Here is a 25488-nt window from a genome sequence, read left to right as displayed (position 1 = left end):
CCCAGCTAAGAAGTCAACCGGCAACACTACAATCACATCTGTGTTTCCTCGAGGGCCTCAGCCGTCATGTCGGAGAAGATTGATGGCGTAACTGCTGGCCCATTACTTTCATATACCTCTCACCCCAGGCCTTTTATTTGGAACCAGCCTCACTCTCCCCCTCCATTCATCTCCTTCTCTTACTTATTTTCTCCCGCGCTCTCCCCTTCCGCCTCCGCCTTTTCAGACCTGTCCAACAGACGCCTTTACTGGGTCGACTCCAAGCTGCACCTGCTGTCCAGCGTGGACCTCAACGGGGACAACCGCAAAGTCCTCCTCTCCTCCCATCACCACCTGGGGCACCCCTTCGCTCTCACAGTTTTTGAGGTATGAGGGGCAGGGACTGAAGAAGGGAGGGGGGGGAGGAGTTAAGCGCATAGCTGCTCAAGGAAATGAAGGATGGATGAGGGAGTAACAAATTATAAACTTGTACATGTGCAAATATGATATTTTGTGCAATTAACACCGTGTGCACCCAGGCTGAAGAAGGTCCCTGCAAATACATAAACATGCACCTGTGAATGGTAAACTATAGAAAGCCACCAGCCATTTTCCAAATTATGCATACATTGCTTTTGACAGCTCTCGCAGTTGCTGCTTGACACTGACAAAGACACAAAACCTGCTCGAGATCAGTAATCCATCACACTGAACCTTTCCCTGTCAGATTCATTATCATCATGTAAGAATACAGTTCAGATCAGAGGCATTTTGTTTTTGGCAATCAAGGAAAATCTGGCTTGTGGTATTGGAATAGGCAAAGAAGAGAGCTCAGAGCCAGCGGAGGTGGTTTGGGCATCTAATCAGGATGCCTCCTGGACACTCACTAGGGAGGCAGGTCCAACAGGGAGGAGACGACGGGGCAGACCCAGAATACGCTGCAGGGATTTATGTATTCCATCTGGCCCGGGAATGTCGGGTAGAGCTAGAGAACCTGGCCAGAGAGAAGGGAATCTGGGCTACATTGCTTAATGATGGGAGCAATCAGAAAAGTGGGTGATGCGAATTTGGGTTACGTAGACAAATCTTTGGTTGTGGATGTTGGAAGAACTGCTACTGAAATACTTCAAACATGATAAGACATTAGTATGATATTTTGTATTATCCAATGTCTCCTCATTCATGTAGCCAGCATTTACAGTATAATTTGTCGAACATTGCCAAAACTTTAGCTTTACGCCAATAGAAAGTTGGGTTGCAACAAGAGCGCATTTAAAGTGGATCAGTGTGTTTTTTTCCACATTTATAGTGGAAGTTATAGTGAAGTTCCCTCAACCAGTTCTGTCTCAAACCAGCTCACTTGGAGAGTTTAACTTAAGTGAGTATTCCTGAAAACATAAAAATGTTTAACATTTTGTACACTTTTGATGCTTGTTTTGAGTTATGAGTGGAGCTCCAAGAGTTTGGGAAGAGAAAAGACACAAATCCAAGATAGAGATGTTCATTGTCTGTTTCGTACTGAAACTTGTATGTCCGATGACTGATGCAGAGTTCAAGGGGACGGCGGGAATCGATGCCATCGAACTACTTTGGTCGTAAATATGGAAGTAGGAGCGAGGCGGTGCATTAGTTTGCGTTAGTGACCATTGAATGCAAGATGGCGTGGAACGTAGAGAAACAATAGAGGAGGAGGAGGAGAGGAAATGGAAGAGAGCTTCCTCCATCCTTCTCTCTGCAGCACGCATTGTGATGATGAGGAGCAAAGGGATGAGGGGGAATCCATCATGTCCAGCTCAGTATGTGTGTGTGTGTGAGAGGAAGAAAGCCAGCATTTCAGGCAGCAGTGAAAGTTCATCCCTGGAGATTAATAGCCTGCAGCTGTTCTGGTCTTTGTTCTGTTCTGTTATGAAACAGAACAAATTAAAAACCTTTAGCGGAGCAGCAGGTTGTCTCGCTCCCAGCAGATTGATAATGGGGAAGCTTGTTTATCTCTTGCAAGTTTCCTGTTTCGACTTGTGAACTCAAACAGCGAATCTGTTGAGTTTGTGTTGTTGTTGGTTTTGATTTGGTGTCTGTGTTGTTCAGGCCCCGCCTGCTGTCGCACGCTGCCTGCTGGGCCCAATGTGGCTAAATTTGAGTCGACACAGTCTTGAATTTTTGTTTAATAAATTGTATTTCCCACGCCTCATTACACATGCTTCCTTTAAGTATGTGATGTATTGGGCATTTGGCTGATTGTTCTTATGGAGCTTATGGGAGAAAAAAAACCTCTGGACTTATGAACTCAAACATAGAAATGACTTAACATCACAGACAGAGGTCTCCTACATCAAAATCTGAACCCCATATCAGCACACGCACACCACACACACACACACACACACACACACACACACACACACATTCAGACGTACAAGCTCTTCCAGTCATTGTCTACCCCATGCTGAGACACAGAGCCCTAAAGAGATGGTAGTTGGAGGAGGCATGCAGAGAGTAATGTTTTCACTCTCTGGGTTTTGTGCCATTGCATTGCTTTTCTCTTTTCTTTGAGTCTGGGAAAAGGAGCAGGAAAGAAAAACTGATACGAATGAAAAAAACATTCAAGAAGATAGATGTTGTAGGCAGAAGTGTTGTCCTGTCCATGAACCCTAGAAGATATTCACAATTGAATACTTTTGACAGCATTTACACAGAATGTCTCTTAAAATTCATTTATTACCAAATCTGCTTGAAGTTTTCCATTTCGTTGCTGCAACAAACCAAACAAGGATACAAGTTAGAGTCTTTCAAAGCGAGAACGTAAAGGTTGGACCAGATGAAGACACTGCATGTTCTACTGTGACTGTCTTAACCCTCCACAGGACAGTGATGGAAATGCCAGTGACAAGGACAGCAAGAGGAGCTGGGGATTGGGTGTAAACCGTGGAAAATCGTGGCTTGAAAAAGTGCGATTGCACCGTTTGAGCTGCCAGTCATAGTTTCCGACATTATATTTGATCACGCACGGGGTAGAATCTCATCAGAGCAACGTGCCAGTGGCGTTTCTTTGGTGACAGGATTGTGATGAAACAATCAAAGTCAGTTTTTTTCTGCATAAAACACTTTACTCGTCCATCTCGGTGCGCTCGTGTTCCACACTGAAGGCAGACAGGTTTATTATGATTTACACATCCTCCGTGCAGCGAGATTCAGCGCGGCGAGTTCAGGAGAGCACGCCCACGTATACATCACATGAAAGATCCACCTTGATCCTGAAGTGGAGAGCCCTCACCTCCTCATCTGTGCATTACTGTTTGAAGCTTCAAAGCGAGAGAAAGAGAGAGAGAGAGAGAGATCTGCAGAAACGCACACAAAGAGAAACGCGAGATGATAGATTTGATTATTGTTTTATCAGCACGGCTGATATTTTCCTTTCATTGTTTCATCTCTGCTGTCGTGTGAGTAAAGGTTATATCTGTGTCGCACTGTTGGGGAGATGGACAGATAAGGAAAAGAGTGAAAGATGGAAAAGGATGAGGTGAGCAAAAGGTTAAATCCACAGAAACAAATGGACTTTCTCAATAACAGCTGCGATTCGTCTGTAAAGGCACATGAATGCGTAGTCACGAACACTGACAGGAGAAAAATCTCTGACCTTTAAGAATCTAATAAAAACACTTTCCTGTTCCATCCCTCCGTCTCACTTTCCTTCTTAATCGTCTCTTTGCTCCGTTTTTACCTGCCCATTGCTCTCTAATCTCGCCGCCTCAGTGTTTCCCCTCCGTATCATTCCTGTGTTTATCTTAATTGATGCATGTCTGAGTAAGCAGAGACATCTCCGGTTGCTGGGGTAACCAAGTGCCGTAGCCAATACCACACAGTGTTATCCCATGCTGTTAATAAAGGGAATTGCAAGGAGGTGTTGGAGAGAAGAGAGGAAGAGGGAACGACAGGGGAAAGATGCGGAATACAACAATGAAAAAACTGATGGCGGCCTTGAACATTGCTGCCTGTGGGATTTAACCTTTTTAAGTTGCAGAGTAACCGCAGCAACAAATGATCGGACACAAGCAAACGACCTCGGTTGCACTTTTCAGACAACACGAGAGCCTTGAGTCACATTGCTTTTGCTCTTACAACTAGGAAAAAGCTGTGTGGTGTGTGTGTCTATTCCACACCAGTAGGCGTCACGGTAGCTTGTGTGTTTGCTTGTGTTGTTGCAGCTCGCTCACTGGCAAATTGGAACTGTTGCTTAGACAACAGCGTGGTCTCAGAAGCACAAGCACAGTTGAGAGACATTTTGTTGTAGGCCAGGGCTCCTGAAATTGGTCAAATCCGTGGGGATATAATAGGTCAGCAGTTTCACCCCCATGTTTCATGAGCAATCGCATATTTACAGAAAAAGTCCAAGATTTCCCACAGGACACCGATTGTCTCAGGTGTTTTACCCATCCTGTGTTTCCGTCCTCCCATCCAGGATCTCGTGTTTTGGACGGACTTGGAGGATGAAGCCATTTACAGCGTCAACCGTCTCACCGGCAACGATGTGGCTAAGGTGGCAGAGCACCTCAACAACCCTCTGGACCTGGTAGTTTTCCACGAACAGAGGCAGCCCAAAGGTGAGATACTAGACTGAACCACACAGGAAGCACATTGAGATGTATAGTCATGTTCAACCACTTATCAAAGTCTGTTATCTTGCTATTCTCCTCTGCTCACCCATGAATGCAGCTGTGTTCACTACTTTGTCCCATGCATATCTATAATGCTGTCCATTGTACATAATTGTCTGTGATGAGGTTCCCTCTTTGCTGTATTGTGATTAGATGTATTGTGCTTCTCGAGAAGCCAGCAGAGCAGAGGGGTGTCGTGGTGCTTGTATTTTGTGACAGAATGCTGTTTTGGTTTGAATATTTATAGTTTTTTCTGGTAACTCTTAGCCTCAGCAGCCCTGTTATCACCCCGAATTACATTTTTAGAGGTTTAATGTAGCTGCTTAGTATATGTACAGAAATATATCACTTGTTCACACACACTGTACCTTGTTCAGTACTCCCTAGTCAATCAAAAGTTGTTGAAGCCCTTAATAAGAAGGACTTTTGTAATCTTTATAAGCACCAGTGGAACCAGAAGCTTTGTCAAATCTGGAATAGAAAGATACACGTGTGTGTGCATGTGTGTGTTCATGCCTTGTTTTCGTCTTTGTACCAGTGGGGAGTTAATTGCTTTGCCATTATTAAATCAAATCCGCACACAAAGAGATATCACAGAATTAAACAGGTTTTCTCCCGAATGACAACAAAACACAGAATTCAAGGCAAACTGCACGGACTCCATCCAGCCTGTTGGAAGAGATCAATAGTACCAAAGGGTGAAATTATTGGATGAAAAATGTAAAAGCAATTTACAAGGTCAACCTGGCCTTCCTTCCCTTTCACTTTTATCTCTCTCCTCTTGTTTTTCATATTTCATATTCCGCCAGCGAACTCGCTCATCTAAACGAGCCCCGTAGCAAAGTTCTTTATTTAATGATTGCCTGCCACAGTGCATCTCGCCGAGTCTGACCTCTTTTACTACGCCATTCAACATGCAACTCTTTTGACTCACTTCTTCAAAGAGCCTCTATCCCTCTCTGCTCAATTTCATTATTTTATTTAATTCATCCAGGCCAGGCTTGAGGTTCTTCTTTCTAAACCTGAGGCAGGCTGTGCTGGAGCTCTGCTAACGTTTGTCAACCCTGCAGCATTCTGACAGAACAGCTCCTGTGTTGGCATTTCTACAATAGTTCATCTCCCCTCCTTGGCGGTGCTCTCGTCCCCTCTCCTCCACCATCCTGTCATCTTTTCCTCCTCACCTTGTGTGGCGTTCTCCCCTGTGGCGTCTGTTCCTCCCCTCCTCCATTTTGCACTGTCCTCATGTCCTGTCCTCTCCTCTCCTCACCAAAGTCACCTCTCCTGTCTTTACGGAATGCAAACATCTGATGTTAAAAATAGACGTGATAGATAAGTTCTCACCTTTAGTCTGTAATGTTTACAAACCAACTGCAGTTGCTTTCTTAACTTACATCAAGTTGCTCAATTTAGCATCAAAAAGCTCTATTGATGAATGATCTTTAAGCTGCAGGAGTCGTTTTTAAAGATGTTTCCCTTGAGTTGACATGCAGTGTGTGTCTTTGTACTATCAGCTGCCATGGTAGTGCAAGACAAATCCCAAAGCGATGACACGGAGGAACAGTTACAAAAATCATTTGTTCGTTCTCATCTCAAACAGTCCAATGCTGTCAGTTTGTCCAGGTGGATACGATTCCATGGACTGTAAACCCTCCATGCTTGTCACTCTCTCAGGTTATGGGGCGGGAATGGAACAGAAAGCAAATATTCATGAAATTCATTATTGACGGTTTTGGTGTAGTGTTTGACTTTCAGTAGAAGCTGAAAGGCAAAGCTCCTCAAACCCTCTTTTAATCCTTTGTTTTTGTCTGTTTGTGTCCATTTAGCCCCAGACACCTGTAACATGGGCAGCCTGCCTAATGGTGGCTGTGAGTACCTCTGTCTGAAGGCTCCTCAGATCACGGACCACTCCCCCAAATATACCTGCGCCTGTCCTGACGGCATGGAGCTGGGCCCGGATATGAGGCGCTGCGCCATAGGTGAGTGGGTCAACTCTCTCCGCCAATACAATCACCCAGTCCTGGAGCCTAATTAAAGAAATTGAAATCTACGTAATGGTGATGACAGTGACAAAATGGAGGACTGTTATTCTTCCCAGCACATTATTAACAATGCTTATTCAGGCTTAATTCTAAAGAAATATTAATACTGCAGAGAGACATGATCATTCTGGACAACTACACTGTCAGCATTCCTAGCTAGCTTCAAACCAGCATTGCTGCGACAATCTAGCCTTGCCTTCTTTTTGCCGGACAAAGCGACGTGTCAGGTCTTTTATAAATTAAATTAAATTAATGGAACTGTGCAATTAAACATGAACTATTAATAGCTCTTATGTAGCTAGATAGAATGTTAAAACCTGCTGCCATTTGTTTATAGTGTCGCATTAGCATTACCTGACTGCTATGCCTCAGGTCAGCTAGCTAACAACTTGCTAATCAGTACGCTACCTGGCTTGCAGCGTGTTCAGCAGCTAGTTTGATCGCTAACTAGCTAGCAAGTTCACTGTAAAGCGTGCAAGAATTGTTAATTTGTTCATTTTAAACAGAGCATAGAGCCAAAAGATGTCAACGTAGTGTAATACTGCGCCACAAGCCAAATTTTGAAGGTTCTTCTTATCCTTAATAGACCTTCTGTTTGCAGCTTATGTTTGTGTCGGTGAGCAAAAGGAGCTGACACAGAAAAAGAGAGAGAGAAATGATGAGGCCACCATTCAGTGAATCCATTTGAGAGAGAGCGGTAGAGGCAGCATGTCCATTGTCTAATCACACAAACTCAGACTCAGCACTCAGACATTGTGTAGTGGCCATGACACACACATAACATCGTTCCCTTAAACACACACTTACAAACAATTTCTGAGACTTGTTAATGCAGTGAAGACATTTCTGCTGAGGACTTATGTAGCGTAGAGAAAAATGTCTCCCTGGGTGAGATTGCTCTCACTCTCTGCTTCACCTCTGTTTTGCAGCAACCGGGTGAGATTTGGGTTTAATTGAGATTGTGGAAGAAGAATTGAAAAGAGGGTTGAGTGAACTTTGCAGCCTCTCCTGCTTTGTAAAGCTTCAGAGTAACTAGTGACCACACGGGAATAGAAAGTAGCACTAAATGTAAACATCAGGTACGAGTTACCGTCTGTTTTCCTTCTGTTTCACTTGAACAGTTCGACCAAGACCAACCACGACGGCTGCTCCCTCCACCACCACCCCCACCCCCACCACCAGCACGACTCACACTCCCACGACGACTACAAGCACAACCACCACATCTCCCACCACCACGACTCCCTCGACCACACCTACGACCGCCGTTTCTACCACACGCGAGCCCACAACAAGCCGCCCTTCAACGTCCGTTCCACCTCCTCCTCAGACGACCAGGGGCAGCTCCACCGCGCCGCCTCCCCAGCCGCGGCGGACACCTGCCGCCACCAGCGCCAGGACGACCAGGTTGAGCAGCACTCGGGCGACGTCTACGTCCACACACACGTCCCTGCTGGGCCCGCTGGTTCCCAACAGCATTCAGAAAGAGAGCAACGCCAACCTGTCTCACAGAGGTAAGGAACAGGTTATGTGTGTTCATGTGAAGTGAGTAAATGGATGAATGAATTTCTGTGTGTATGTGCGTGTGTGTGTGTGTGTGTGTATGTGCGTGAATGTCTCATACCTCCACTAACCCTACCACCTGCCATTAAAGCAGCAGGAGCTGGAAACACTGCTTAATTCAATCTCACGATTCTCAATCTCCGTCCTGACTCTGGCTTCTCCTCCTTATCTCCGTCTGACCATCTGTCTATCTACTGTATGTCCTCTCTCTGCTTTTCTATCTCTCACACACACACACACACTCACACACACTATTGCATCTCTCAGCCTGCTCGCTGTCGGTCCCTGATGAACAGAGCTGTCAAAGCTAACAAACGACAGTCCCCTCCATTCTTCTCTTCCTCCACTCATCACTCATCCATATTTCTGACAGCTTCCCTCTCTCTCTCTTTCTCTCTCCCTCTATCCCTCCCTCTCTCTCCCTGACTCCCTCTCTCTCTATCTGTACATCTTTCCATCACTGACCCTCTCTTAAACTGTCAGCTTTCTTTGTTCTCTCACACACCAATCAAGCTTTGCCGCCACACCGGAAAAAACTGTTTTGTTGCCAATACAAGCAGTGACAACAGAATATAAAAGCGCTAACAATGGTTTGGAAAGCCTTCTGGTTAGACGATAGAAAAATGAAATAATTGAAAGCGAAGTGCAACAAAGCAAAAATTGATAAACTGCTGTGGGCGCGGCACACGCTGCTGTACGCCACAGGATACGCTGTGATTTTGCAGAAATCAATGGTCTTTAATCTGGACTTTTGTGGCCTTTGCTAAATAACAACATTGCCGAGAGATAGCGGGAACTATCAGCCTTGGCAGTTATTTGTGCTCAAGTCATTTGTTCTTTGTAATAGCACAAAGAAGAAGAAAAATCCTCTAAGCTGGCACTTTAATGTGAATGCTGGCTTTTAAAGAAATGATACTGCACCTTCCTGAGAGTGAAGCAAATCACACCTTTGACGTGATGCATGTTTTATCTCATTTGTGCTGCGTGAATGCCATCTGAAGCCTTAGTCGCATTGTTGAAATATTGACTAAATAATATTGGATTGTACGCAAAAAGCAATATCTTGGTTTGACAATTATCTTTTGGACCGATGGCATTATTGATTCTACTTATTCTAACTGAAGGTGTGCCTCAGGGTTCTGTGCTTGTGCTGTTGTTGTTTTGAATCCGTCAATAATAATGGTCAGAATGTAGACGATAACAGTTTGCATATGTATTTTATGCTGATGATGTCATAGTGTTTGATTATATTTTTATCCTTCTGTTATGTGTGTGGATTTTTGCTGCTGTCTATGTCTGGTCTCTCTTGAAAAAGGAATACTGAAACTCAAGTGGACTAACCAGGCTAAATGAAGGTTAAGTAAGAAAGAGAGGAAAGCAACAGCATGGAGAAGTGAATCAGTGGCTGGTGATCGATTGCGAGACCGGTTTTCAACTTTCTGCAATATCATATTTGAGTCTGAATCTGAGTGAGGGCAGAGATTAAAGAGAGAGAAATGAAAACGGAGAGATAAGATGACATAATATAGAGATGGAGGCGCGTCAGAGATGGAGGGAAATGTAAAAGTAGGAGATGTGAGGAGGAACGGAAAGAACCAAAACACCAAGACCATAGAGGAAGATGAATAAACAGAACATGACAGTCCAGCACCTGAGCAGGGATGATGGGAGGGAAAGTGGTCACACAAGGATGACAAAAGATGGAAAAAGAAGCAGGGAAAGAAAAGAAAGTCATTTTCTGGGTATGAAAGGGAAAGTCCGCTCCTGCTCGTCTCATCACTGTGGCACCTCGGTTTATCGATTTAAGAAACAAGAACACGCTTTCCTCCCGTCTCCCTGTCAGTCTCCTCGCCACACCACAGCGCTCCAGACGAGAGGTGGAATGCGCCCGGATGAGAACGTGGGGCAGGAATAAGACGTGTCTCCCAGCTCACGGGCCATGTGTTATCATTTTCAGCTCGCCGCACCGCTGTCAGGTTTGCCGGCATCAGCTGTTACACATGTGCTGTGCCACGGCTGCAGAGCCTGGAAAAAAAAAAGACAAAACAGGAGATTCAGGGGGGAAGAAAAGATAAACGCAACAACACAATAACAGCCGGGACAAAAGTGTGTGTGCTCTTCTGCTCACACACAGCTGAGCCTTCTTCAAACGATCCTTAACCTGTTGTGCTACTTTTCCCGTTATTTTGTGGTCATAATAGATCTTCAAAAACTTATTTACAGTAGTATTTTTGGTGGTGTATTTATATTTTCATGTGTGATTGCGTTGTTTTGAAGACCTCACCATCAAAATAATCTTAAATTTAGAATCAATTCTGAAACTAGACGGGCAGACAACACAGGCAGCATTTTTTGAACTTCAGTACTAAGAGCCTTAATGTAATAAAAACCCTACCCTTCACCTCTCCCCCCCCCGCTCCTTTCTTTATAACAAGATTTGACTAATCCTGTCTCAGGTCCCATTGGACGTCACTCATACTTTCAGAAATGCAAATTCACTCCAGGTTTGCTGACTCAGACAAGAGTTCATCGCTCTGCTTGGAGCTGCATCGCCCACTGTGTATTATCCTCTGTGTGTCTTCGTCTTTCTGCGTGTGTGTGTGTGTATTGGTGTGTGCAGAAAGGTGTTTTATCAACGATGATGCAGTACAAGAGAAAGAAATATAGGTTTGTGTATCTTTATGCATGATCCCGCAACCCCGACATGAATTTTCTGTCTAGTATGAGCCAATTAGTATGCAAGGCTGACACTGTAGTCTCTTTTGTTAATCTTCCTCGCAAGATTTCATTACGGCCATATGATCACACTTGTGCTAATGGCGAGCCAGCTGCTAATAGGCGAGCTGAGAGAAGGATTAATGTCCCGGGTTCGCTTCGAGCTGGTGAGAGTTTGAGGTGGAGTGAATGGCAGGAGTCAGGACACGCACCATGTATCTTATGTTTTTTGATTTTGTTGTCACACCGTAACACAAAGTGACTTGCAAGAGTAAGAAAGTCCAGAGAAATTCATGTCCGCGGCCTCTAAGGTCACGCCGAGCCTGCAGTGAATGATGTTTTGTTTCCCGCAGACACGTTTGTTCTGGAATTGCATTAGTCTGACGGGATTGCTTTTTGCATCTCGTTGCATTTTGATGAAACCCTGCTATGTTTCATCTGCGATTCATTTTCACCTGGTCCAAAAGTGAAAACAGATGGATTCCCTTCCCTTGCAATATTCATATGTTCTGTCTGAGAGTTGCTTTTCTGTCATGTCTCGCTCTGGCTGTGGGGACGGTGACTTGAGACAAATCTTTACGCTGGGTTTTATTTGTCTGTCTCTTTTGTTTCTCTCTTTCGTTCCATCTCAGCTGGGAGTGAGCACTACCTCATAGGCAACAACATCACAGTAGCAGTTCTAGGGATAGTCATTCCTATCGGTGAGTACTCTTTACTGTGTCCAAGCTTTGTTTTTCGCTCTCTGCCTTCCGGCTTCTCCCTCCGCGCTTGTCTGTTCCTGCTCGACGCTTAAATCCTGCCGTCCCGCATGCTGATGTGTGTGTGTGTATCTGTGTGTCTGTGTGTCTGTAGCTACATTTACACCGCCAGGTACAAGTGACCCAATTTGGATTTATTTTCGTTCTATTCTGGGTTATGAACATGTGAAGGTGTATGTAGTGAAAAGGCACATGAAGTGAGACAGCCTCATGTTTAGGTCCACATTCATACATATGGCAATAAATCTAATATGTAATCTGCCAATGCCACTCTAAACACCCAAATCAGAATTCCCTCATCTGTCTGACTCATAAGCAAAAATCTTCTTTAGTAATTTATCATTAAAAGATCAAAAATCTGAATCGGACACAAAGACATGTAGTGTAAATGTAGTGTATACGTATGTGTAGGTGTGTGTGTACATGTTTGTGTGAGTGTAGGAGTGTAAAGGAGTGTATGTGTAGAAGGGAATGTTTGTGTGATTGTATATTTTGGTGTATAGGTGTAATTCTATTTTTGTCTCATTGCTGACAGTGATGTATGAGCACACAATAACAAATAGCTCAGTAATTGAGAAAATGCTGTTGTTTTATCCTACGACAGCCGATTGGCCCGAGGCTACGAAAAGTCATTACGGGCGAGTGAGCTCGTCAGTCAGCGACATCCAGGGCCTTTTGTAATGTACACAACGTGTTATTATTTTTGAGCTATGAGCAAATGGAAAATTGAATGAATGTTTTGTCATCACATCTGACCCAACCTTTACTACATTAAGCTCACACTCCCCACTCTGATCACATCCTCACAGTAAAGTCATCGATCCACAGCTGTGACCCGACGGAGCGGGAGCAGGTCACACAGCGGCTGAACTCGGGTTTTGAACACAAAAACGCTGAATGCGACTTTAATTAGAACAAAAGGGGGGCGGTTTTGCTTGGAGCGCAGGAAATGTCAGTCCCTTGAAATCACACAGAATGCTGTTATTGTACAATCAAACCCATAAAAGGAAGGCATAAAGAAAATAGACCTACAGCCAGTGCAGTAAAGATTTCTGCTTCTGTTCAGCCTCATTAAAATAACAATCTAATCCTATGGAAATGCGCCACTTTCATGTCTAACACAACGTTGAACATGTTCGTTGGCACATTCAGTGGCGTGTGTGCCTAATTGAGAACTCTTTCATCCCAAATATTCAGTAGTTTGATCAATTATTGGAGCTATAAAACACTCTAAAGCCATTGTACTCCTCTTTTCATACTCGACAATGGAGATATCGGCCAATTAAAATAACCCTTGAGACGGTTTACTCTTCCTCCTCCATCCCTCATTTTGTCCTTCTGCCATTCATTCCACCAATAAATCCCCCCAATCTGTATATTTGGCAGCTTTGAAAAATTAATTAGTGTTGGAGAGAGTAAACGGGCAGATTTGTGCGCCGACGCCCAGCTTCTAATTTCACGTCCGCTCATGTGCCCCGCCCACCCATGGCGCCACAGGGGGAAACAGCCCAGCGATGATTATCAGTGTTTAGCCGCTGCCAGGCCCCTATGAGGAGCTTTAATGGGGATGGAAATGCTCTAAATGAGACAGAAGCTGATTTTAGGTCAGTGTGGGGTTCTTTTTTTTCTTTTTTTAGTCTAATGGATTATGGAGGAACAAAGGGAGATGTGGGGTTTCCATCCCAGCTAAACAGGGGTCTCGGGTGTCTGTCAAACAAAGGAGCAATTAGATGAGGTGTCTGTTGGGGCACACACACACACAGACATGCATATTGTAACAGATTCTTTGAAGTGATACTAACTGATGATTGAACATTTCATGATTTTCGGGTCATTTATGTATGATCTTGCTCAAACTTGATATTATTCAGTGGCTGAGTTCAGACCTGCAAACGTTTTGTAAAATCTCGAGTATCACTTTAAATGCACACAGGTGTGATGTCAAACTCTATTTTTTCCCTCCTCCTCCACCTCCTCCCTGGTTTGGCTTTTGGTCTTTTGTTCTGCTCACATTTGCACACTTACACATACACACACACACACTTTACACACTTTACACACTTTACACACTTTACACACACACATTCTGTAGGTCCTACAGGGCAGCGAGGCGCTCATGCTGATATGGTAATGAGGAGAGAGAGAGAGAGAGAGTCGGTGCTTATCTCAAATCCCCTCTCTGTCCTTCCCCCTCTCTCCCCCCCTCCTCCCTCGTCCATTCTCCTCTCAGAATCCCCTTGAACACCATTGCAGGCCATCGGCGGATGGCGTTTTATTTTTCCGTCTACACAGCCCAAATTTAGCAGGCGGAGAATGCAGCACGTGAATGGCAGTTGAGTGACCTTTTGGCGCTCTAGTGTATTCAATTTCAAAAGCCCCCCAAAACTCAATCTGAATGCGACAAGAATTCACACAAAAAATACCCAGACCCCCAGAGTGTGTCTGTGTGTGCTTGTGTTTCGTGCTCAGTGTGTGTGTGAGGTGCATCACTGTTCTGCATGTTGAATTCATGTTTACGTTGTGTGTGTTTGGTCATTTTGTAAGAGCGAGACAGAGAAGGAATGTTAGTGTGTATGTGTGAGCTTAGTGTTGTTTGTCTGTGTGTGTGTGTGTGTGTGAGTGCTTATAGCGCCGCTCTGTGTCCCCTGGGCTGTGTTAACGCTCCCGCCGTGTGTTGTTGTGTGTGTGTTAAACACATGCAGTCCCTATCCTTGCCACAGTGGTCATCGGATTGCTCTGCACCGGCGGATACCTGGTTTGGCGCAACTGGCGGCGCAAGAACACCAAGAGCATGAACTTCGACAACCCGGTGTACCGCAAGACCACGGAGGACGACGACGACGAAATCCACATCGGGCGGCACAGCGAGACCATCGGGCACGTCTACCCGCCCGTGAGTGGCAGCCACAGTCAGCCGTTCATAGCGCTCCCTCTCGGGGGCGGAGTCACAGACAACAACTCGCACTGGTACTCGGGGGCGCCCATGCTCTCCAGCAGCAAGTGAAAAGGGAAGGGAGAGAAAAGGAAAGGAAGAAGGAAGGAGGTTTGGAAAAATTGGGATGTGGAACAAAGTACACCAGGGTTTTTGGAAAAAGCCCATTTTTTTTGGTACACACATGCAGGCCTGATGGAAGGAACTGACACACACTCATACACTCCTATGTCATGATCACAGTAATGACTGAACACATCAATCATACACACACACACACACACACAGTCACACATAAAGCCCTTCACCAGTACACCATGTCCACATTTCATCCACTCTCATTGACGATGGGGTGCATTTTTACCCATAATCCAACCTGCCATCACATTTTGTACATTGTGTCAGTTTTGATGTTTGTTCTGTTGGGAGATACTTCCTCGTGAGTAAGCGGCGAGATGCACGTTGAGGACCAGGAGGAGCAGTCGGGCGGTCGGTCGGTGTTGTAGCTTTACAGTTGTCGTGACACTGACTTTGTGTTTTATGTGAAATTTACCTTCAGTGTAAATACGTTTTGGTAAATATAAACCCGGGAGCACAAACCAGAGGCAACGACAATCTGAAGGGGAATTTAGGTGAAATTCTGTTGATGCTGCAGGTGTAGAAACCACATTTCATACAAATGTGTCGATGCTTTTTCAGACAAATTTGGGGGAGTTTGGGGGAAAATGGCTAAAATGGAAGGGACACACACACGCACACACACTCATATAAATGATTTTATTGTATTTGTTGTGTTTGCTACATCAGAGGGAAGGACAGTCAGATTAGATAATTGGGGGGGTGCATTAATTGGTTGGCATGGTAACGCAGAATTCTTTGTATTGCTCCAGAGAGAAAGGAGGAATTCTGGGTAGCACTGGCTTGATGACAGGATGGAAACAACGAGCTCACACACACACACACTCACACATACTCACTTCAAGGTCGTAGTAGTTGAAGGAACAACCGCCCTCAGTAAAAGAGGAGGAAGAGGAAAACACATTTTCATTGTCCTTTGATTTTTGATCTCTCCTCTTTGCTCTCTTCTCTGTTCTCTCTCCTGTCCTCTCCTCTCTTCCTCCACCTCCTCTTCCTCCGTGGCAGCCGGGTACCTCAGACAGCCAGATAGAATTGGGTTGGCGTTTTGTGGGCCAGACGTATGCAGCCGTGGGCTCTGCCTGCGTCTCGCATTTGCCACATAGAGACGAGCCAGCGGAGGAGGGAGGAAGAGGAGGAAGGAGCAGGAGAACGGGCTTTCCCTCTTCCCCTCTTTCTATCTCTCTCTATGTTTTGTTTCTCACTCTCCTCCTTTTTCTCGTCTTCTTTTTCCTCTCCGTTCCCTGCTGCCGTGGTAACAGTTTTCTTTTGTTTATCTGCTGTTTGCAGCGCGTGGCGGTCAGTCTGGAGGATGATGGCTATCCTTGAGTCTCTCTCACCCCCGTTCCCCCGTCCCCCCTCCAAGTCCCGCCCATCCAGCACTACAATGAGGCCACGACAGCAGAGAGGAGAAAGAGAGGCAGACCTCGCTGTGCCCCTCCCTCTTAAGGAGCAGGGAGGACATGTACACCTTGTTTACCTTCTCTCCCCCCTGTGCGCCGTAGTAACGCCAGTACCACTACTAGCTACTACTACTTCCTTTTGTACTAGTTATTAGTACTACAGTAGTCTCTCCCGTGCTCATAGTACCCTAGTAGGACCTTCTCTCACTCTCTCTCTCGCCCTTGCTTTCTCGTTCTACCTTTTCCATAGCCGTAGTGATGTGTTCAATGCTGCTTGATGATTTTTGTTCAAACTAACCTCATCCGACCGCCTCGATGCACATTGTAAATAGACGGCACGCATTGTTTTTTAATTCCTCATATTTTGTCTGTTCTTTTAATTTATTTGTTTGTTGTAAATATGTAACCGGCGCGTCGTCTCGTCTCAGTGCGTCGTACACACTGGCTGCTCTGTGTGAGGGAGGGGGGAGGGAGGGGCCATGATTACTCCCTCGCCGTTCCCTCACTTCCACACCTGACAAGAGAAAAGTGCTGAGCATTTTTTGCTAACGAGGCAGGAACGTCGTCCCGTCTCTCGCTCAGCCCCTTAAAATTCCTCCATTTTCACGTGTAGGCAGGCAAAGCTAAAGATAGCCAAGGGGAATGGGAAGAGAGAGAAAAAGAGAGAGAGAGAGATGGCGGGGGTGATTGGGTTTGTGGAGGTGATTTGGGGGTGAAAAATGTAGGGGCGGGGGGACTGGAGCTGAATCTGTGCCACCAGAGGGTAGCGCCACAAGGCAGACAGCAGCGTGGCAGGAAAGGCAAAGGATTATGGGTAATCCTCTCTCCTTGCATCAGAGGTGTGCGGATGTTTGATAATGAACTAGGGATTGTTTGCACATTTGTCGCGTGCGTGAGGATTCACGACTAAGCGTCTTGACTCACTTGTCTGTGTGTGTGCGCGCGCATGTGTGTGTGTGCACTGTTTACACTGTCGCAGAACGTGATTAAAAGTCGAAGCGGACGGCGCCGAGCTCAAAGCCGCTGTTGCATCGCTAGTTCAGCGTGGAATAAATCCTGTTTTCATACGACGCACACACACACACACCAATGTGGTGTTTTGATTAATCACATCCAGACGCCGCTGTGGTGCTCATGTGTTCCTGTGGTGCTCAGACGCTGTGCAGTGACACACTCACTCACAGATGTGCTCAGTATGTTTTTGTTTACGTTAATAGGAAAGTGAGCATTTCGTTTGATCTATAAGCAGCTAAAACGGTGGAGGATCATCATGTCCCTCTGTGTCTAAGGCCACAGGAGGCAGAACTCCAGGTTTGGTCCATCGTTGGCTATTTCCATCTTTTTATCATTCTGATGTTAGTCTCTGGGTTGTAAATGATGAAGGGCAACCAGGTGATATGATTGATTTCATCCTGCGGTCTGAGCAGAATGAGTATGGATCCACTCCAACATTAACTTCAAAATGTTGAGCATTACTGGTGTTGAAGAAACGTTCCAGATTGTTCTCTAAGGTTTCTATTCAGTAGTTGGCTGTTGACTGAATGAAGGAGGCAGTGGAGTCTCTAAAGGGGAGAATAAATATTAATATCATGTGGAGAAGAAAGAAAAGTTCACAAACGGAATCCTGACACGTAGAAGAACAGAGGTTAAGTGAACGGATTTGTCTTTTGCTCCGTCAATAATTTAGAAACTGAGACGTCGGCACGAATTACAAAGTGTGAGTTTGGAATTGTGTGGCTGACATGGAGCCCTGTAGCATTGATTTGCCATATTTTGTGTTCCGACACCTAAATATCGAGCAGTTAAACAGCTGCCAACAAATCCGTTACTGTTTCATCTTGAGTGCTTCCTAAACATCAATCCTAGCGTTTCCGTGTCCACACACACGCACACACGCACGTGCTCTCACTGAGCCCTGATAACTGCTTCCCCCCCCTCCTAACGGATGAGTAACACGCCTAGGTTTCGTCGACCGGGACTCGGCGCTGATTTGATTTGAAAGGCAGACGGAGAGCAAATGTGTAAACCGGTGTGACGAGCTGATCATCCATTAGCTTGCCACACACACGCTTCCAGCCCATTGAATCAGAGTGAATTTATAGCATCACGCGCAGCAATAACAGCTCTTACTGCGTCGTCGGGGGTTTGTGAATAGCTGGAATGTTCTGAGGAGACATTATGACAGGATAATACGACGGCTGTTGGTTTTTATAATGGCAGAGGTGTCGTCTAGTCTGGGCAAAGGGCATTTAGAGGCTGTTAAAGCGCTCTTACATCGTCTGGTATAAACGAGAGAGAGGTTTGTAGAACATCGATTTTCCTCCCACTGTTTAGTTGTAGTGGGGCCACAAGGACGAGATTGGTACGAGTCAAATCCTCAGTGATCGAATCAAATCTTCTAGCATCTGATCGCTTGTTAGTTGAGAGGTCCAGAATATTCTTAACATTTTCATGAATAAAGGCGTCCACGAAAAAAGGAAATGGGTAAAATCATGCAAACATTAATGTCTTCCTTAAACTCTTTCCCACGCAGATGAAAGCCGAGTTGGTTAGTGATAACTGCCTGGTGGCCATGTTTGATTAAATACATGAAGAAGAGAGGCGGTGAGGAGAGAGGAAGGAGAGAGAGAGAAGGGGAAGGCAGGAAACAACCATCAGGATTTTAGACCAAACCACATGAGAGTTGGATGGTGTGTGTGTGTGTAAGATGAATAGTGGCTCATTTATTCTGCTGGGTTTCTGCTGACGTGGTGTCCTGGTACTCGCACACTCGGCTCTACTCGGCACAGGGGAAGATGGCGCTCGCTCCTCGGGGCTCGTGAACGCACAGTGGCCATTGGTACACATTTCACAAGTGGCGTTGGTGGAGAGGGACGTAGTAGCAGCTCCTCTCCAACATCTCACGCCCCTTCATCTGTCTAATGAGTGAGGGTTGTCTGGTCATTTGAAGCTGCAGTGTGGGAGGTCGACTCTCTTCATCACTTTCACCTCGTAACCTACAGATGAAGCTTCACACGCTGGGTTAGATTGTGACTCACATCGGCGTGGGGCTGCGCTGGTTTGTTAGCTGCCTGTGGTTTAGGAATAACAAAAGAACAGTTTAAAATGGACACAGCTGCATTGTGGCATGAATTAGATCTGAAACAGCTGCTTGTTGGTTCAGTCCGTATGTTTACATGCACAAAGCTGTGAATACTGTTGTGTAAACTTTAATATAAATGCAAATCCTGATAAGGAGTTATGACATATAAGGATTTTAAGGATATATTTACGAATTTAAGGGTGTTGTCATGGCTACTTTGTTTGGTTGGGTCCAGCAGAGTTGCAGGTGCATGAGCCACACTAGTCCTGAACCAACGATGGGACTTAATGGGAGGTTAAAGCTAAACTTCACCTGCAGTCCTTCACTTCTTGGCTCAATACCATAAACTCGTCCAACGCAAAAAAAACTTGACTTCAGTTCAACTACACCTTGGATTTTGTTGTCCTTTCTCAAGCGAGGGTAAATGCTTCATTTGATGGTATGATTTGGACCAAAGGCTGCAGGTCTGAAAACACAGTTAAGATTAAATTAATCCCGAGCCTGTGGTGGACTGAATCCTGGCTGCACACATTTCTTCACATCCACGTTTGTCGTACTCCAATTCCACACTGAGGCGTTGCAGTTAGTGGAATAAATTGCTTATTTTTTTGAGGTGACTGAACTTGGCATTGTAGAAACATTATTATTCTCCCAGAGTGAAGATAGATTGCTGGGTTCACTTTGTGGACACCTTGAGCCTCCACTGAAGGACGATGAAAAAGTCCAAATGGAGCTTTGGTCATTCGTCATACGTGTTGTAATATTGACTCTGACTTTCCCTTTCACACACCTGCTGCGGTGTTATTCCGTATTTATCGAGTTAGGATCTGATCTTGTCGGCGTTGTTGTTGTTTTACGATCAGCCTGTTTCATCAATACGCTCAACAATTGCCCTAATGTGTGCACTGTGCCTCAAGCTGACAAGGTCATAGAATAATGCGTCACATGCTTGTGCGTGCCTGTGTGTGTTCATGTGTCGCAATACAGGAAAGTATGTTTGCATACAGGAACGTTTGTCTGGATCTGGAGCGCTCAGTATTAAGCGACGCAAAACAAAATCTCTTAGAATCTTTGGTAAGATTCTAAAGGAGAAAGTGAATATTTACATTTAAACAATACACTACTTTTTTTTGCTGTAAAACTACTAATGACTTGAATTTCTCTGTTACATTTTCAGAGTGTGGCAGATATAGAATATTGCCAGAATTCTATTTTATTTTATTTTATTTTTTATTTGATTACACACCCTGCTGAATTGATGGTACACACTGTATTTTCCCAGCTGATTCTTATTCCTGGTTTAAATTGGTGCTCCTAATTGAATCATTAAGTAAAGCGTTGGAATATTCACTAACAAATCCTTGTGGACAGTAGGATTTTTCGGCTTGTACGTCAAACCAAACTTAAATCCCAACAGGGTCCGGAGAGATTTGGTTTATTTCATGGAGAGACATTAGATGTTATTAGCCTGTCATGACAGATTCTAATAGCCCACATAATCCCTAATCCATAATCCGATAACTGCATGCGCTCTTTGTAGTGTTACTGATTTGTGCTCCCTCTCTCTCTCGACGCTCATCCTTTGCTTCCTCTCTAACGGTCGTGCTCGACATGACCCATGCGTCTTCCTAACATGGCTTCCATCTCTCTTTGCACCGCAGCAGAACCAACGGCAGCTCAGTCTCCCAATTTACTATTCACATTACAAACAATATACAGTATATATAGAAAGAGACGCTTCATTGGAGTTTGGCTTCCAGTGTCTTGAGTCAGCAGTGCTTTCATCCTCTTGCCCCCCCCACCTCCCTTCTTCATCACAGCCATCATCATCTTTACGGCAAGGGCTATCAGTCTTTATGAATGGGTTGACACAGACACACTGGAGGAAATTACACATAACCCCACAAACAATAAGGAACCCAACCACCCACCCCACTCAGAGCTGAATGACTCCTCCCCACTCTGAAACCAGCGAGCAGACGAACAAACAAACACACCCAGCGAGGGGAGGAGAGGAGAGGTGTAAACCCCCCACCCCTACCCCCTCACTCACCCCCCTCCACCAGCACCAGCTACAGTTATGGCCCATGGACAGAACTCTCATTGACTCTGCTCGGCTGGCATTATGTCTTTGTCGACCTGGTGACTTTTCCTCGCCGACCGGCTCCACATGGATATTTTTCACTTCTGAGTGTGTAATTAAGTTGTACTCGTTGCTCTCTCTCTCTCTCTGTCTCTCTCTCTCTCTCTCTCTCTCTCTCTCTCTCTCCCTCCCTCCCTCCCACTTTCTGATTTGATCTGTTTTTGATGTGTGATTACTTGAAGGGCAGCGTTATGTTGTCTACATTTTTCTACCCGGTGTAAAAATGAAAGTCGGGAGAGGAGGGGGGGGGGGGGGGGGGGGGGCGTGTTGACGTTGGCGTATCTACTGTACAAATTCTTGATGGGGGTGCGGAGGTCATTGCAGATGATAAGCAGGGGCAACGTTTTGATAGAATAACAGTTTTATGTGGATTCGGGGAAAAATTCAGGGATATCGAGTAGGAAAAAAAAATCACTGCAAATAATTTGCGACATATTGGCTACAGGAGAGCTGTGTGTGCGTTTTGTCAAGGCGTTGCTGCTGTCGATCTCAAATCTCAAGAAACCATGTTAGGGGGAGTGGGAGGTGGGTTGGCGTCAGTCATTTCCACAGCCATATCACAGGCATTCTTTTACGCTGTTTGTTGCACAAAACTTTTCAAGAAGCCTTCTGCACTGTGTAAAGAGATAACAGAATTTAGGAGGGGGGAGGGGGGGCGGGGGGTCTTAACGGTACAGTCCAATGGTTTTGAATCACAACCTGTAAATACATTTTCATACGGCGAAAAACTTTTTGATAATGTTTTAAATGTAAAATGTTGTACATAAACCTCTGGGGTAAAAAGGAGTGTAGACTATATATGAATTTATTTGTACACAAGAGCACTGGATTTCTTTACTACTTGATTGTAACTAAAAATTAATAATCTGCCAAAGTGTTTTTATTTGACCTTTTCTTCTCCTCTCGTGTCTTTTCCATTTCTCTGTTTGTTGCTTTTTTAACAGTAAAACATTGCAGATATTTTTAGTGTTCATGCTGTATTTAATTCCGTTGGATAGATTTTTGTTGTCGTGTGTGTTTAAAAAAACAAAAACAAAAAAAAAAAAAGGATAAAAAGAGGGGTTATCGTTTTAATTTATTGGTGCCTTTTTTGCGCTCCTGTATACTTTTACTCTTTCTGTTCCTCTGTGTTACGTGTCTGTGGGAGGGGAGGGGGTTAGGGGGTTGTTAGGGGCTTCAAAACTTAGCGACTTCTGTACTTACATGGAATATCTGTACTGTATGCCAAAATGGTCTCACTCACGTTTCTATGAAATCAAGCTGTTGATAAATATCTCTATATATTGATATATTAAATTTATAAAAACTGCCCAGGCTCTTCTGTGTTTCCCCTCTGTTAAAGCTCAGAAACCTTGTAAGTGCTCTCATGTTGTTACCAAGGGAACACGGATGGCCCGGGAACACAGCACTGTGACCTGCATGATGCCAGTAAGGCCTATTGGAAAATGTTATTTGAAAAACTCCACAATCTGTACTGAAGCGGTTACGTCGCCATGACATCGTGAACACACATTGGCAGTGGGTATAACAGGGAACTAGAACTGATTTTATTTCATGTTTATTTAAGAAGCAAAGAAGAGATTTTTAATAATGTTCATCAAGGAGCCAATATAAAAATCAAAGCATCAATATAAATCTGGGTAAACAGAGTAAGAATCAACAAAAAGCCTGGTTCAGAAAAAAAACTTTTTTATTTTCCATCTGATTCCACAATGTGTTTATTTCTCCACCAACCTTGGAGAAACCTGACTTCTCATGGAGAATCTTTCAGTAAATGTCTCAGTAACGAGGCGGAAAAACACGGAAGCACTTAGGAGACCAAACACTCGAACTGGCCTTCACAGTGACAGCAACAGGTAAGCTTTGCATTCAAGACATCAATGGTCCTGGTTCTTTCAAAATCACTCATGTAAATCGCTCCTTCAGTCATAAATTAATGTCAATTAAGTCATGTCAATTGCCATCTGTTTCCCTTTTTATCTCTTCTTTATCACAGAGAAGACGTTCTGATGTAAGTGTTGGCAGATGTCGTGTCAGCAGAGGAGTTGTGCCACACTTGCTTGGAAATTGTTATCTTTAGTGCTCTTAAGTAAACCTGCGTCATAGATTCTTGGCGATCATGTCGTCCTTGTTTCCGATCTCCGACTGCTACCAAGGTCACCTAACCATCTGCAAACAGCCTTTATTATTCAGGTATGGTAGCTGTCTGGAGTCTTAGTTGTCTACTCGCTCGCCCAGATGTTTGGTGTAAATGTTGAATAACAAAATAAAGCTTTCAGGGCAGTTCAAGACTAAAGGGTTTTGGCAGGAATCAAACTTTTTCACACTAAAAACTGTTTTATTTGCAAAAGTTTGTGCAACGAGTCCGGAGGATCTGGAGAAAACATGCAAACAAAGAAAACAAGTGTGTGTGTAAGGTGAGGGTGTCGAGCACTGAGCCAGTGTGCCATCCACAGTACAATGTTAACTTTCATGTTTAAGCTTTTAGAGACTTTTTATGGCCGCCTCATCTATCTAGGTTCACTTCAAAATGACCCTCCATCTCCATCTCTATCACTGTCTATCACCCACTATTTCCCTGCATAAATGAAGCTCATGTCGGACTCCATTAGTTGACATTTGGAGTTTGCGGGACATCCAGGTGGCTGAGTGCATAACATCTCTCACTCCAGCTGTCACCAAAATGAATAAAATATTTGGAGAGGCCCGGAATGCCAAATCCCCTCATGAAAATAATTTAGGAATAGTGGAGCAGACTGACCTTAATGTCCTCACCTCCTCTTCCCCAGAGAGAAACCTGCTCTCATCTCCAACTCAGTGCACAATTAATAGGTAAGTTATTTCATTTAACCTTTAGTCACATTTGGTCGCATTTCAGTTTGTTGGCAGTACATTTTTGGAATAATGTAAGTTCATTTTTTTGACTGAAATCTGATCTGATTAGTGTCTGATTAGCAGGATCCAGTTTTACCAGACACCAGCTTTACCCGTCTGGAACAAACTTTAAGTAATCCAATTCATCTCTTTTTAAGAAATATTCTGACTTTGTGAAAAAATATTTTAAAAAGAATAAATTAATAATTAAAATTTATAACATGTTGATATTTTTCTTAAATATTCCAACTTTTTTATTTTATGATTTCAAGATATTTTCCCAGACAGTTTGCTGCGTGTTATACGATACAGGAGTGTCTGTTGTGTTGTGTGAAAAAAGTTGCAATATCTAAGAAAAATAATCAAAATTTTGTTTTTCAGCAAAGTGGCCCTCCCTTGCATTTGTCATCTCCAAACCATTTATCCTCCTTTGCTTCACTTGTCTTCTTTTAACCCTCCTCTCTCTTCCTCTTTCTCTATTTTCCTCTCTCTCTCTCTTCCTCTCTCTCTCACTCTCTCTGTCTGTGTTTCATGTCTCCCTTGGTAACACCTGCAGGTTTGTTAATATTGTACATCTGGCCTCGTAATAATCCAAAATAAAATCCTCTTCTGTTTAAAATTGCAATCAACACACAGCCTGTCTCTCTGAGTCTCTCTCTCTCTCTCTCTCTCTCTCTCTCTCTCTCTCTCTCTCTCTCTCTCTCTCTCTCTCTCTCTCTCTCTCTGTCCTTCCCTCTTTTTTTGGATGACAGTTTCTATTATCTCCTGGATAATAACTTGCTGAGATTAGCCATGGGGGCAGAAACAGAAGCAGGGATATGATGGCGTGTGTGTGTGTCAATGTCTGTGTCTGTCATATTCATGGATTCCTGTGTGTGTGTGTGCGTGTGCGTGTGCGCGTGCGTGTGCGTGCGCATCTGTCTGCCCTTCTGGATTAGAGTATGAATGCCTTTGTAGCTGTGTGTGTGTGTGTGTGTGTGTGTGTGTGTGTGTGTGTGTCTGGGTCTGAGTCTGAGTCTGAGCCAGATTCTAAAGCAGAGAACCCTCAGGGTGTGTGTGGTGTCCAGCTGCCTGTTTGAACTCCAAACCACACCGAAGATGCAGGGGTTGATATTAAACATAACAGATACATCAACATGCTGCGTGTTTCTTGACATTAAACAAGCGTATGTGCACATGTGATGGATCCCACACATGCCCTGCCAATCTCTGC

The 25488-nt window shown here is 44.5% G+C and overlaps 1 protein-coding gene across 4 annotated transcripts in view; it reads left to right on the top strand.

The window, feature by feature from the left end:
• Positions 1-22531, top strand: part of lrp8 (low density lipoprotein receptor-related protein 8, apolipoprotein e receptor) — a 126806-nt gene extending 104275 nt beyond the window's left edge. Inside the window, exons 13-19 of one of the 4 annotated variants that reach the window (XM_076170157.1) lie at positions 227-366; positions 4436-4577; positions 6455-6607; positions 7792-8184; positions 11581-11649; positions 14427-14599; positions 16064-22531. In XM_076170157.1, the coding sequence (XP_076026272.1) occupies positions 227-366; positions 4436-4577; positions 6455-6607; positions 7792-8184; positions 11581-11649; positions 14427-14599; positions 16064-16102 (1109 nt within the window). In that variant the 3' untranslated portion in view covers positions 16103-22531. Of the gene's footprint in view, positions 1-226; positions 367-4435; positions 4578-6454; positions 6608-7791; positions 8185-11580; positions 11650-14408 lie in introns of all 4 variants that reach the window. The other 3 variants (XM_076170156.1, XM_076170155.1, XM_076170154.1) reach the window with 3 other exon arrangements.
• Positions 22532-25488: the final 2957 nt, after the last annotated feature.

The sequence above is a fragment of the Genypterus blacodes genome, unplaced genomic scaffold (assembly GCF_046128005.1).
Source record: "Genypterus blacodes isolate CSIRO-AG114 ecotype Tasmania unplaced genomic scaffold, CSIRO-AGI_Gbla_v1 ptg000215l_1, whole genome shotgun sequence".
NCBI classification, from domain to species: Eukaryota; Metazoa; Chordata; class Actinopteri; order Ophidiiformes; family Ophidiidae; genus Genypterus; species Genypterus blacodes.
The sequence above is the reverse complement of the archived record's forward strand: the minus strand, read 5'-3'. Positions and strand labels throughout refer to the sequence as shown.